Source organism: Augochlora pura, chromosome 10, assembly GCF_028453695.1.
Source record: "Augochlora pura isolate Apur16 chromosome 10, APUR_v2.2.1, whole genome shotgun sequence".
Taxonomy (NCBI): domain Eukaryota; kingdom Metazoa; phylum Arthropoda; class Insecta; order Hymenoptera; family Halictidae; genus Augochlora; species Augochlora pura.
The window spans coordinates 274207-286508 of record NC_135781.1 but is presented as its reverse complement, the minus strand read 5'-3'; the positions used below and the strand labels follow the sequence as shown (position 1 = coordinate 286508).

Sequence of the window (12302 nt, the reverse complement as noted above, 5' to 3'; positions counted from 1 at the left end):
CTGATGCCTCGAAATTGTAGAAGGGGACCAAATCACAATAACGAAAAATATAATTAATTAACGAAATAGTTTACCAAACTTCAAAGTGGAATGAATTGTTTTTGTATACGATATCTGCACAGTTGATTATTCCCCTGATCAATTTCGTACCCATGATTTATAAGTTTTGGTGCCCTGGTATTGCAAAAATTATTCTTTTATGCGTGCAAGGCGAAAAAAAATGAGAAATTTTTCAGGTCATTCGAAATAGCCTTTTTCTTCTTTCGCGTCTTTGTTTATGAGATATTGACAAAAAAAAGGTGGTCAATGAGAAGAAGCGAGCTCGACCTCCTTACGTCAGCCGTGCTCTCGCCGTTCATCGGTGTCTCCGTTTTTCGTCAATAACTCGTAAGCGAAGACGCGGATTACATTTGCTTACGATCTCAAAAAACCTACATTTCTCAGAAGTAAAACAATTTTAGATAATCCTACAAATGATCTAACAATAAAGTCGTATGTTCCGTAGTGATATGGTGGTGACACAACAAAATTATAATCCTAGTGACATTTCAGTTTATTAGATGCGAACCTTCGTAGTTGAAGTTGTCGAGGTTAAATGAATAAAAATCACTGCGAAATAGATACACACGTAGATATATGTATATAGGTGTTTGAGCTGTCATGCGGACGTGTCCCTTTTAATTTGTTGATTGCTTCGACGGAAAGCTTGGCAAGTGGAGGAGAGAGCGAGTTGTATTATTGTAATCGTAAAACCGTGAATACGTGTAAAAGCTGAGAATGCAATGCCAGCACGTAGACGACACGTTGGCTTAGAAGTAAACCATGACTTCGTGATTACAACCTCAAACAGTCCTTGGCAGGACAGTACCATAAGTTCAAGAAAAAACAATGAAAGTGAAGGTTGTGATTTAACAGAGAACGAGAAACCAAAAGTGAACACTGTACCAGCGACGATGACGTCGCGTGACAGGACCAATGAATTCGTTAACGCTATCCGAACCATGCAGAGCAGGACCACCGCTCGAACGGCGGTCATGCAGAATCCTCGTCGAGCACGACAATTACAGAGCTATTCGAATTTCATGATGATAGCTAAGAGCATTGGCAAGAATATAGCAAGCACTTACACGAAATTAGAAAAGCTTGCTCTATGTAAGATTTCTAGCAAACACCTAATATTACTTTCTCAAACTTAGAACATATTGTACATTATTGGAAGACGAAGACTATGGAATGGAAATGTCTTAACAGGAACAACTTCGTGGAATTCATTCTTAATCACTTCTGCCTGCTAATTTGTCTCACTGTATTTGTTAACTGTTGCTTTAACAATTCCCAACTATTAAAGATCTGTAAAGTATCGACTGTCAAAATTTGTTTCAAGTTACTATTATAAAACAGATCTTGTATAAAAGTCTGTTCATTGATAACACTATTATTCAAAATTTAGAAAGAAACTACACAATAAGAATCGATAAATATTTTTATTTCAAACAATTTCAAATGATATGTATTTCTTACGTCGACTGTTCCAGTGGCCAAGAGGAAGTCAATATTTAATGACAGACAAATAGAAATTGAAGAATTAACAAATATTATAAAGACAGACCTGAAAAGTTTAAATTCTCAAATAGGAAAGCTACAGGAATATGGGAAGAAACAGCGAGACATGCATGGCTCGCGACAAGGTAACCACATGGCTTCGCATTCTTCTTCTATTGTTATGGCCTTGCAATCAAAATTGGCAAATATGTCGAATCATTTTAAGAGTGTACTGGAAGTGCGTTCCGAGGTATGTTGAAAGAAATTGCTCCAAATATTATGAAATACATAAGCAATATTTTACGCGAATCAGAAACTGTGAATTCATGAAAATTATTCTTGCGTATAGAACATGAGAGAAGAGCAAAGTAGGAGGCAACAATTTACTCAGGGTTCTGTATCTACTATGCCGCCTCCGAGCGTTTCCGGCAAGCAAAGATCGCTACTGTTTCAGGAACAAGAATCTGCCTCGTCTGTAGCTATAGATTTAGAGCCAGCAATGGGACAGTTATCTATGCAACAAGCAATTCAAGACGACACTGTAATATATTTAACAAGATACAGTAGTACGTAATAGTTGTACTATGATGATATTAAAACAGATTCTTTTGTTGTTAGGATGCATACGTTCAATCAAGAGCAGAAACTATGCAAAACATTGAATCAACCATTGTTGAACTTGGTGGAATTTTTCAACAATTAGCGCACATGGTTAAAGAACAAGAAGAAATGGTAGAAAGGTAAAAATAATATTTTTATATCAACATAGCAAGATCGTTTAAATTTGATACGACTCGTAAAAATTCATTCAATTTCAGGATCGATACCAATATTGAACATACTGAATTAAATGTGGAAGCAGCGCATGCAGAAATATTGAAATATTTCCAATCTGTAACAAACAACAGGTGGTTAATGATAAAAATATTTGCAATTCTTATATTTTTCTTCATATTTTTTGTAGTGTTTTTGGCATAAAATAATTGTTATATTATTATGTAATTTCTTTACGCAATTTTGTAGTTGACCATTCATATCCATTTCTTGTGATACAAGATGATTGAAAAGTAAGATACATTTTTATAAAATTATGATTCATTAGTAATAGAATAATGATACATTTATTGCATTCCTTCACCTCTCTGTTGATTTGTGAATATTGTAAGTATTAATTATTATAAATATACATCAATGTAGATTGCAAGCTACATTGTTGCCTGTAAAATGTAAAAAGGAAACTGGGTAATAAATGTATAATTTTCATTGTGTTGTGAATTTTATTGTATATAATAAATACAGAATGTTTGGTTTAAAAGTATGTACAGTTGATAATTTTGGAAAATTAATGGAATTATGAAAAGTGTATAATACAAAAATTCGAACTTTTTAGTGGGATTGATCTTTTCGATGGTACTTACATTTATACCAAACATCCTATTAACATATACAACATAATATCTCTTCGTATATGTATACATATATACGAAATTTTGGGTTATCAAAAAAAAATCGTATTGTAATAAATTACAATTTATTTAAATTTTTTAAAATCTTATATAATAATTGCATTTAGCCTAGGTTCGTATTACAATTTATTTTCCGCTTGATAACCAGCACAACATGTAAGTTTTACACTTGAATGAAGTGTGAAAAGTGTAATAACAAAACTGATAAATCATGAAAGTACATAAGTTTCAGATTTGAATAAAGAATTATACATATCTATTATAAAGAAACATTTTTACAATCTGTTCTATGTCTCAATACATCCTTAAACATTAATCAAATGTGTATGTACAATTAGTTGTTCCTCATTCTTTTTTATACAACAGTGATGAAATTTGATTAGGACATCTGTATCGAATAAATATGCATATCACCTGTCTCTCGAATGACATATTGGATGTATGTCGCAAAATAATAAATGCTAATCTCTCGGCTAGTACTTAACATATCTTGCATCACTGTTGATCACTTGAAAGATTCAGGAATTGATTAATCGATTCCTCTAGTATCAAATTTAGCGTAACACGACTGTTGTCGACAAAATGAAGGAGTTAAGCTTTGCTACTGTCATGTGATTTATCCAATGATTCTCCTGAAGAATGTAAGGAACCTGTGAACAGAATACAGTATTAAGATCTAGTGTATTTTGTTTATTACTTCTAGTCTTTTGTGTCGGACGAAAAATATCTTAAAAAATGTATTTTATGAATTTTTACGGTACAAAAAAATTCAAAGATCAAAAATACAACAATTTTATTGAAAACCATATTGCGGAAAACTATCGAAATCAACTTTAATAAAAATATATTGAAACAACGATCACTGCAAAATTAAATAAACATTATCGGTTTTATTTATCTTTGTATATTTGTTCGCTGCTATGATATTTTTTCTTTCATTTTTCCTTCATGAATACTTTTGAATATGAAAAGAAATATGTACAACATACTAAAATCATTGTAATATGTATTTTTACACAAGACTCGATTACGATATTTTATATATGTATTATATATAAAAATAAACGAAGCAGAATTACTTTCAAATTATTCTATCTAATGTACCATGTTCATTTGCAATTATTTCCTTCCAAAGTACTCCAAAATTGTCTCACTTTAGAGAATCGCTTGCGTCCTTGCATGCACAACAAAAAGAAGGAAGAAAATAATCAAGAGAATAAAAAATGGAAAATTATTTCAAGTGGCGATGAAATCAACCGTTAATGGATGTGTCAGTTGCTCGTTGTCGCTTGGTCATGTTGCACACAAACCTTTGTGATTTTGTACACGTTCTCGTTGTGATAGATGGAAACCGGAATTGCGTAGAGGCGTCAGTGGTTCTTCACCCCACGAATGCGTCGTTCCAAGGTGTGCTGGCATAATCGAACCAAGAGGCGGTGGTGGACCAGGATAATGATCATTAACGAATTGAGGCGGTGGAGGACCAGGAAAATGATCATTACCAAACGAAGGCGGTGGTATTCTGAGATTAGGGAAAGATGGAAGTAAGTGCGGGGACATTGGCGGCGGCGAACCTGCGTTATCATACCTGCTGGAATTCGGAGGATGTAAAGGCATAGGTGGAGGTGAAGATAATCGACCACCCAATGGTGGTGGTCGTTGACTAATCTCATATGGTGGTACGTTCGATGAGTTCGGTAACGGAAGTGGTAAATACGGAGGAAATAGTGAGTGTAAATACGAAGGTGGTGGTGGAGGAGGAACATTCGAGGAACCAGAAAACATTATAGGAGAACTTGATGATTCTGCTCCTATGAATAACGGAGGCGACGTTGCCGTCTCCCCGTTTGCTTCCATGCCTGTTTGAAAATCAGTGTAAGAAAGTATAATTTTCGTATAAAACTATTTTAACGATTGGGGGGTTGCATTAACTGTAGATGGACCTGAATATTTTTGGTCATCCTCGTTGTAAGTATGTTATTAGCGTGTATAGGCAGATAGTACATCCATATCTATTTATGCTACTGTTACTTAATTTTTATGAAATTGTTACAAAATAACACAAATGCAACTGGTGAAAGAATAATACGGAATACTGAGTAGCCAAGAAGACTAAATACAGTTGTAATATTAGTAGTGCTACTTAAAGAATCTCTGCTATTAGAATAACGAATAACGACAATAGGACACAATTATCTTATAGTATAAAGACTTACGATGTAATTTTACTTCCGGGTCTACATCGTTAATATTCTTTTCTATGAGTGTAAGCCGGTTACGTAATTGTCCAGCTTCGACTTTAGACTCTTCCAGACGACGTTCAACTTGGCGCGCCTTTATCTGCAAACGAAATTGGGTAAACGTTTAAATGAATATCAGATTACAATGAAATATATAATAATATACTAAATTTTTACCCATTGCTCGTGAGCATTCTTTTCGATTATAGAAATTTGATTTTCGTATTCTCTTTCCTGATCTAATATTTCCCGTTTTAGCATCTCAATTTGTTGCCTAACGATCGGGCAAAAACATAAGCCACATATTATATTAACGAAATAACAACAAGATGGTGCATTCATCAATACTCACTTGTAGTTTTGTATTTCAGATTGCATTGTTTGGATTCGTTCTACAGTGGATACAACTTCACCCTGTTGTTGTAACCAAATAGATTCCTCCCTATAATACCATAATATGTTAATTATGACGATGTAGAACCGATTTAGTATAATTTAATATTTAAAAAATAAATTTGATGGTACTTTTGTCTTTGGGCTTCCTTCTCTTTAAAGAAATTTGATAAAACTTCGAGACGAGTTTCTGCATCTTTTTTCTCCTTTTCTGCTGCCTTACACTGTTCACTTAAGGTAGACACTTCTTCTTTAATAACTTTCATATGTTCTGAAATTCAAAAAATATATACTTTTTCTAAAACGCAAAGGAAGTTACATAATCTTCACAGCAGATTACAAGATCAAGTTCATCCGAGCTGGCTCTCTTAAATATCATACTGTATATCTTGTGCCAAGCGAATGTGCATGAAAACTACCTTCCAATAAATTGTGAGCACCCTCGACTTCAGTCAATCGTATTTTTAATTCGTTTCTTTCGTCAAGTAAACCTTTCGCTTCTGCTTTAATGTGAGTTACATTATACAACTTATCCAAATCCAAATTAGAATTTAATCGATTAATAACATCCATAAGATCCTTAGTTTCCATTTCTTTACACTTCAATTCTTTTTGTAAGGCTACTTTTTCGTTAGAAATCTGTGAATAAAGATAAAAAAGTTATGTATATCTTTCATTCAAATAACATATTAATTCTTACGTTAATTACTAATTTCTATATCACTATACACGTACGTCCTTGATTTGTATCTCTAATTCCTGAACCTTATCAGTCAGTGTTTTGTGTATATTATTCTTACTGTCCACTTCAAGCTTGCAGTTTTCTGTTAGTCGAATAAGCTCGACTTCAAGTTCTTCGTGTTTCTTTTTATAGAATGCTAATTCTGTCGATAAAGATTCATTCTGCAAAAATAGCTGATGTTACGCTATATTCGTGTGAATTAAACATTTTTAATCAATCTTATGAAATTCATATGCACACAAACCTCAACTTTATCGAACTCAAGCTGCGCATAAATGTGCGTTTCATAAAATAAATTTCAGCATGCATTATGTTTAGAACAATGACAAATGTTTAATATGCAATTTATAGAATACCACTCACCTCTTGGGTTTTTAAGTTAAGAGCACTTGTTAAAGATTCATTCGCGGTTTGTTGAGCATTCAATCGTGTTTGAAGGTCCTCTACTGACTGGGCCAACGGATTAACTTCATTATCCGAGGAAAGGACTTCGCGTAGCATTCGCTCTAATTCTAGTCCCGCTTCAGTAGCGCTTTCTAAATCTTTCTCCAACATAGAAACTTGATCTTCCAATTCTGCTTTCGCATTCTTCAAAAAATTATTAAAATACTCTACATTCTGTACTTTTCGAGATACAAATATTTGTATAAATTTAACTATTTTACCTGGGAGGCTTCTAAGTCAGCCTTTAAAGAAAGAACCATTTCATTCGAACCGAATGATTCATCTTCAATACAATTCAGCTGAAATATATATTTTTTTTCACTAGCAGAAATTTATGGATACATAATTATTATACAATCAGAATACATATATCTTATTACCTTGTCTTTGGTTACTTTTAAATTTTCTTTCAACATTGTACTTTCTTTTGTTGAAACAAGTAAATCCTTTTCAAGTTTATTGATTTTGGCTATTAATTGCCCGTCTCTTCTCATATTCTATAAAAATGTGATTTATTAAAATTCATTCACATTCAAATTACTTTTTATATTATATGCATATAATACCTCAATATAATAATATCCTAAAGAAAATATGAGCGTTGCAGTAGCGGTGATAATTAGGTACATGAATGTCATCCAATAATTGCTTACTATACCTATGCTCTCTATAAAATTTTCCATCTTGACCAAAGTTTCATCCTAAAATAATTAATGAAATGAAACATCATGGTTTGTAAATGGTAAACTAGAAAACATTAAATGCTTACATCATTAGTAAAAGTATTTTGAGATTCAACTTCCGTGGAACACTCAACATTATCAGCTGTACAGACCTCAGAAGAAGCTGAATAAAGATTTTATAAAAATTAGTAATAACTTTATCAATGTAAATTTTTGAGTACACTAGTACTAAATTTAACTAAGTAAATAATGCTAACACTAAATTTAAGCTTATAATATACCTTCTATTTTATGTTCATTATCTTCTGATGTTATTTCTTCTACAGACATTGTATCATCATTACGTTCAAACAAATGTTCTCTTTTGGAATGTTCAGTTTCTTCAATTTTCGTGCTTTCTGTTCAATATGAAACATAAAATTTAATTTAATTAGTATTGGATTATAAATTTGTTTAAAACCTGTACCAAGTGTTCAAGTATTTACCAATTTCACTGTGTTCCCCTGTATCAGCATTCAATAAATTTCTATTACGAAATTCATTAATGCTTGCTACATTTTCTGAAGCTATACCTTCTTTAGCATACATAAATTCTGGAGGATGTAGATCAAATTTAGCAGAATCAGAACTGTCGTCCGAATTTGTAACTTGTTCGTTTGTATCAATTTTCCCTGATTCTGTTGCATTTGTGACTTCATTACTATGATCGAAATTTCCAAATTCTATAACTGCTTCTACATTCTTAGATACTTCCTCACTCTTCTCTTCATTACCAGGGGTAATTATTGTCTGTGAAGTATTTTCGAGTATATAGTTTGAAGATGACTCCTGAGAAGTACTGTTCAAAATCACATTGAAACTCTGTTTGCCACCATCTTCAACGTTAAAAGTTTCGGAAATGTTACTGTTTTCTACTAATTTAGTTTCTTCAGTCTCTAACTGAGTATTTTCCACAGCATGGATATTTTCTTTATTAGAAGGTTCGGTAGCATTAAAAGCAACCTTTGTATCTATTTCAAAATTATTTGCTGAAATTGTATATAGTGAGGCAGTAGTACCAACTTTATTTAATAATGTAACTGTAGCATTTTCAACAGTGCCATTTAAAATATGATTATCTTGAAGTTTACCAGCAGACTGTTCTTCTAACTTTACTTCTTGCCCATCATGTACAGACTGTTCTTTTGGTGTCTTCACATCTTGTTTCTCAGAACCAGCTTGTTCTTTTGATATCATCTCAACTGGTGCTGAAGGAACTTGTTCTCCYGGTACCGTTTCATCCTGTTTCTTAGGATTGGATTGATCTATCGGTAACTGTACACCTTGCAACTCTGAAACAGATGGTTCTTTTGGTGTATTCGCATCTTGTTTCTCAAAAACAGCTTGTTCTTTTGATATCTTTTCAACTGGTGCTGAAGGAACTTGTTCTCCTGGTACCGTTTCATCCTGTTTCTTAGGATTGGATTGATCTATCGGTGACTGTACACCTTGCAACTTTGAAACAGATGGTTCCTTTGGTGTCTTCGCATCTTGTTTCTCAGAAACAGCTTGTTCTTTTGATATCTTCTCATCTGGTACAGAAGGAACTTGTTCTCCTGGTACCGTTTCATCCTGTTTCTTAGGATTGGATTGATCTAGCAGTGACTGTACACCTTGCAACTCTGAAACAGGTGGTTCTTTTGATATCTTCTCATCTGGTACTGGGGGAACTTGTTCTTTTGGTATCTTTTCATCCTCTTTCTTGGAATTGGATTGATCTATGGGTAACTGTAAACCTTGCAACTCTGAAACAGATTCTTCTCTTGATGGATTTACATTTTGTACCATTGAAACTGCTTGTTCTTTTGATGACTCTACATTATCTCCCTCAACAGCTGTTTCCTTTTCTATTTCCCCTACTGCCTCATTTCCAGTGTTAAAAAAATTACTTATCAAATTATTATTTATGACCGCTGATGGAAGTTTTCTTCCAATTATTTGCATTAAACTCGATACTTTCTCATCAGTGTTATCATTCTGTGAAGTATTTTGTCCACCATTTTTCTCTTTGCCTTTTCCCTTTTCTTCTGTTGCAAAAATATTTGTTGTAACATTTTCACTATTAGATTCTACTTTTACATCACCAACTGTATTTTCTTTGTTTGGCACTATTGCTGGCTGTATAACTTTTGTAGCTAGAGTTTGTTCTGTAGAAGATTTAGTAGGATTTACATGGATTGTTGTACCATCGATAACTTCATACAAGGGTACTGCATTATTTGGCAGTTTTTCTGTAGATTTTACATCTACAGTTGTTGGAACACCTGACGCTTCAACATTTTTTGTAACTGGTTTCAGCTTGTCGGTAACCTTATTAGATTGAAGTTTCTTATTAGATTTGTTATAAATTTGAAACGTTGATTCAATAGGTACTTCATATTTCAAATCCTTGTGATAAACTTTGGATTCTCTCAAAAAAGTCTTTGATACATATCCTCTTTTACCATCTACCTGCAATTAAAATTACCTGATCATATCAATTTTAACCATACTTGAATATTTATTCCACTTATATTTTACTTGTGCATGTAAGAATTAACTCTTGGCAGTCTGATTATTTCAGAGTATTTAAATTTAGAATATATAAATTTATATTACGTGAAATATCACGTGCTATATTTTTATAATCGTACATTATTATACAAAAGTAAACATAGTATTGCCAGGAATATATAAGATTTTAACTAGAAAGATTTAAACATAAACATACTTGTAACATGATTCATAATATGAAAATAAAAATTAATAAATAGTCAAAGGTACCTCTATTCCCCACAAATCTTTTCTAGTGCCTGCTTCTTTACTGTAAACTATGACTTCTATATTGGTATCGAATGTCAGGAACCCATCTTCGGATGGAGTATAAGAAATTATTGTTCTAGCCTTAGATATGGGTTCTACACAAAACATATCATTAAATAACTTAAGTGGATTTATAAAAGGAATGCGGTGTAAATTAAATACATATTGAAGTTAAAGTATGGCTTCAATTACCCGAACAATCAGGGTCATAACATAATCGTTTATCTGATAAAGTAGACCAACACTGTGGTATCGCACTAAATATTATTGCAAGAAGTAGAAATACTACATTAAATATTCGATTTATTTTCATCATATTTTCACTATTGCAAAGTTCCACATCACTACTAAGACTAACATATCATCATGACACAACTTCGGACAGTTCGGACTCGGACGCACATTTTAATCACGAAATGGTTAAACAAGAGAGTAGAGAGTCGATTTGACCACGGAGTACTATATACAAGAAGCGAAACTACACTCCGAGTTTTTGATGTTTCTATGTACAAGTTTTTAAATCAGAAAACCAACATGCATGCAACGTTGTCGTTGTTTCAGATTGGTATTTTCATTAAACATGGCAGCGCCAATCAGAATCGTGAACATTATTGCACGACTTTGATTAGAGGGTCTTCAACTGAATAAATTTGTATCAACCTAAATTGCCATCTGTAGGAAATGTACCCAATGTAACAATAATTGCATCAAACTTCATCGAATTGCATGGTTGATTACAGCGATTTAAAGGGATAGTTCGTCAGTTTGGTATATAAATCTGGGCACCATAAACAGAGATTGGAATTATAAACTTATAGTCCCCTACCGAGGGCATGCATACTAGTTTAATTTTATTTGTTGTAACTAAACAGCTTCTTGGTAATACGATCATTTTTTCTTTCTGTAGTTGTTTCATTATCTGGAAGAGAATACATATCGATAACCGATAACTCAACTTTACTCAAATTCATTATATTGTTTAGAGTATTGTCATATTAAATAAACATTAGAGCATAATGGCTAATTTCAGAAATATAAATTTAACGAATTACAGACTTTACAATTGCTTATGCATATTAAATTAATTAATTGCATTAGTTATGCGAATGTTGCGTTTGAAATATGCAGCAAGTTTCATGGATTCTGCGCATAAATTTCTATTTGCTATTGATAAAAGCTAATTTCATAATTGGACTAATGAAACGTGAAACAGGACGTGCACTCTTCAAATCGCGAATTAATTTATTTAAGCAAAAAGTATGTATGTATCTTTTGGTACACTTAATACGTCACATTAAAGTTAATCTTCATATTTACTTCTGTATACACGTATATGAGTGACGCACAAAGTAACGTATTCAAGTATTGCAACAAATTACTTATTGGTTATCTAGTGCTGCGCCAACCAATTTCCTTAAACGTTTCTCAACCGATTAACCGAACACCTAACTAACAAAGTCGAAACGTTATTGTCCCATGATGTTACTCAAAGGATCGTCGTTTCGAAAACTTCGACAAAGTCTGCATGTGAAACGTGTCCAGTTGATGAATTCAATATAAAATAAGCGAAAGGATTCATACAAACATACATATGTATTCGAATTATATACATACAATAGAATTTTGATACCCGATACCCTATGACAAGACATATTTACGTTTGTTCGCCAGGTTAGCAACACGAAACAGGATCTCGAAGGGTATCCGCCTTTATCAACCTCATATAAACTCGTCCGTTCCATACTTTTAACGCGAAATACGCTATGTGCATTTCAATTAGTAAATGAGGGAAGAACATTGTTCCAAATTTATGAAAGAACCTGTCTGAGAGGAACTATTGAAATCTTTGTCCGTGATAATAACAATATGGGACGCTATCTAAAGCCGTAGAAATCTACGATATAAGAGTAATGTTCTTCCTTATTTCTCTCTCTCTCTCTCTCTCTCTCTC

General features: G+C 32.9%; 2 protein-coding genes across 5 annotated transcripts; one reads left to right on the top strand and one right to left on the bottom strand.

Annotated features, from left to right (window-relative positions):
* Window positions 1-579: 579 nt before the first annotated feature.
* Window positions 580-2808, top strand: Syx5 (syntaxin 5). The gene is made up of 5 exons (XM_078192132.1): window positions 580-1152; window positions 1536-1792; window positions 1892-2083; window positions 2161-2282; window positions 2361-2808. The coding sequence occupies exons 1-5, from the start codon at window positions 783-785 to the stop codon at window positions 2518-2520; spliced, it is 1101 nt and encodes a 366-aa protein (XP_078048258.1). The 5' UTR covers window positions 580-782; the 3' UTR covers window positions 2521-2808.
* A 248-nt stretch (window positions 2809-3056) lies between these two features.
* Tango1 (transport and golgi organization 1) lies at window positions 3057-10754 on the bottom strand. Of its 4 annotated transcripts, none has more exons than XM_078192128.1 (18): window positions 10544-10754; window positions 10313-10446; window positions 7996-10000; window positions 7792-7908; window positions 7597-7673; window positions 7394-7528; window positions 7208-7324; window positions 7049-7126; window positions 6747-6971; window positions 6628-6648; window positions 6377-6544; window positions 6061-6280; window positions 5774-5912; window positions 5601-5690; window positions 5426-5522; window positions 5225-5348; window positions 4319-4867; window positions 3057-3658 (listed from the first exon to the last, which is right to left on the bottom strand). In XM_078192128.1, exons 1-18 carry the CDS (start codon window positions 10665-10667, stop codon window positions 3600-3602), a joined length of 4479 nt encoding a protein of 1492 aa, XP_078048254.1. In that variant the 5' UTR covers window positions 10668-10754; the 3' UTR covers window positions 3057-3599. The 4 variants fall into 4 exon arrangements, with proteins under 4 accessions (XP_078048254.1, XP_078048257.1, XP_078048255.1 ...); XM_078192131.1 differs by lacking the exon at window positions 4319-4867 and adding an exon at window positions 4113-4182; XM_078192129.1 differs by lacking the exon at window positions 6628-6648 and adding an exon at window positions 4113-4182.
* Window positions 10755-12302: the final 1548 nt, after the last annotated feature.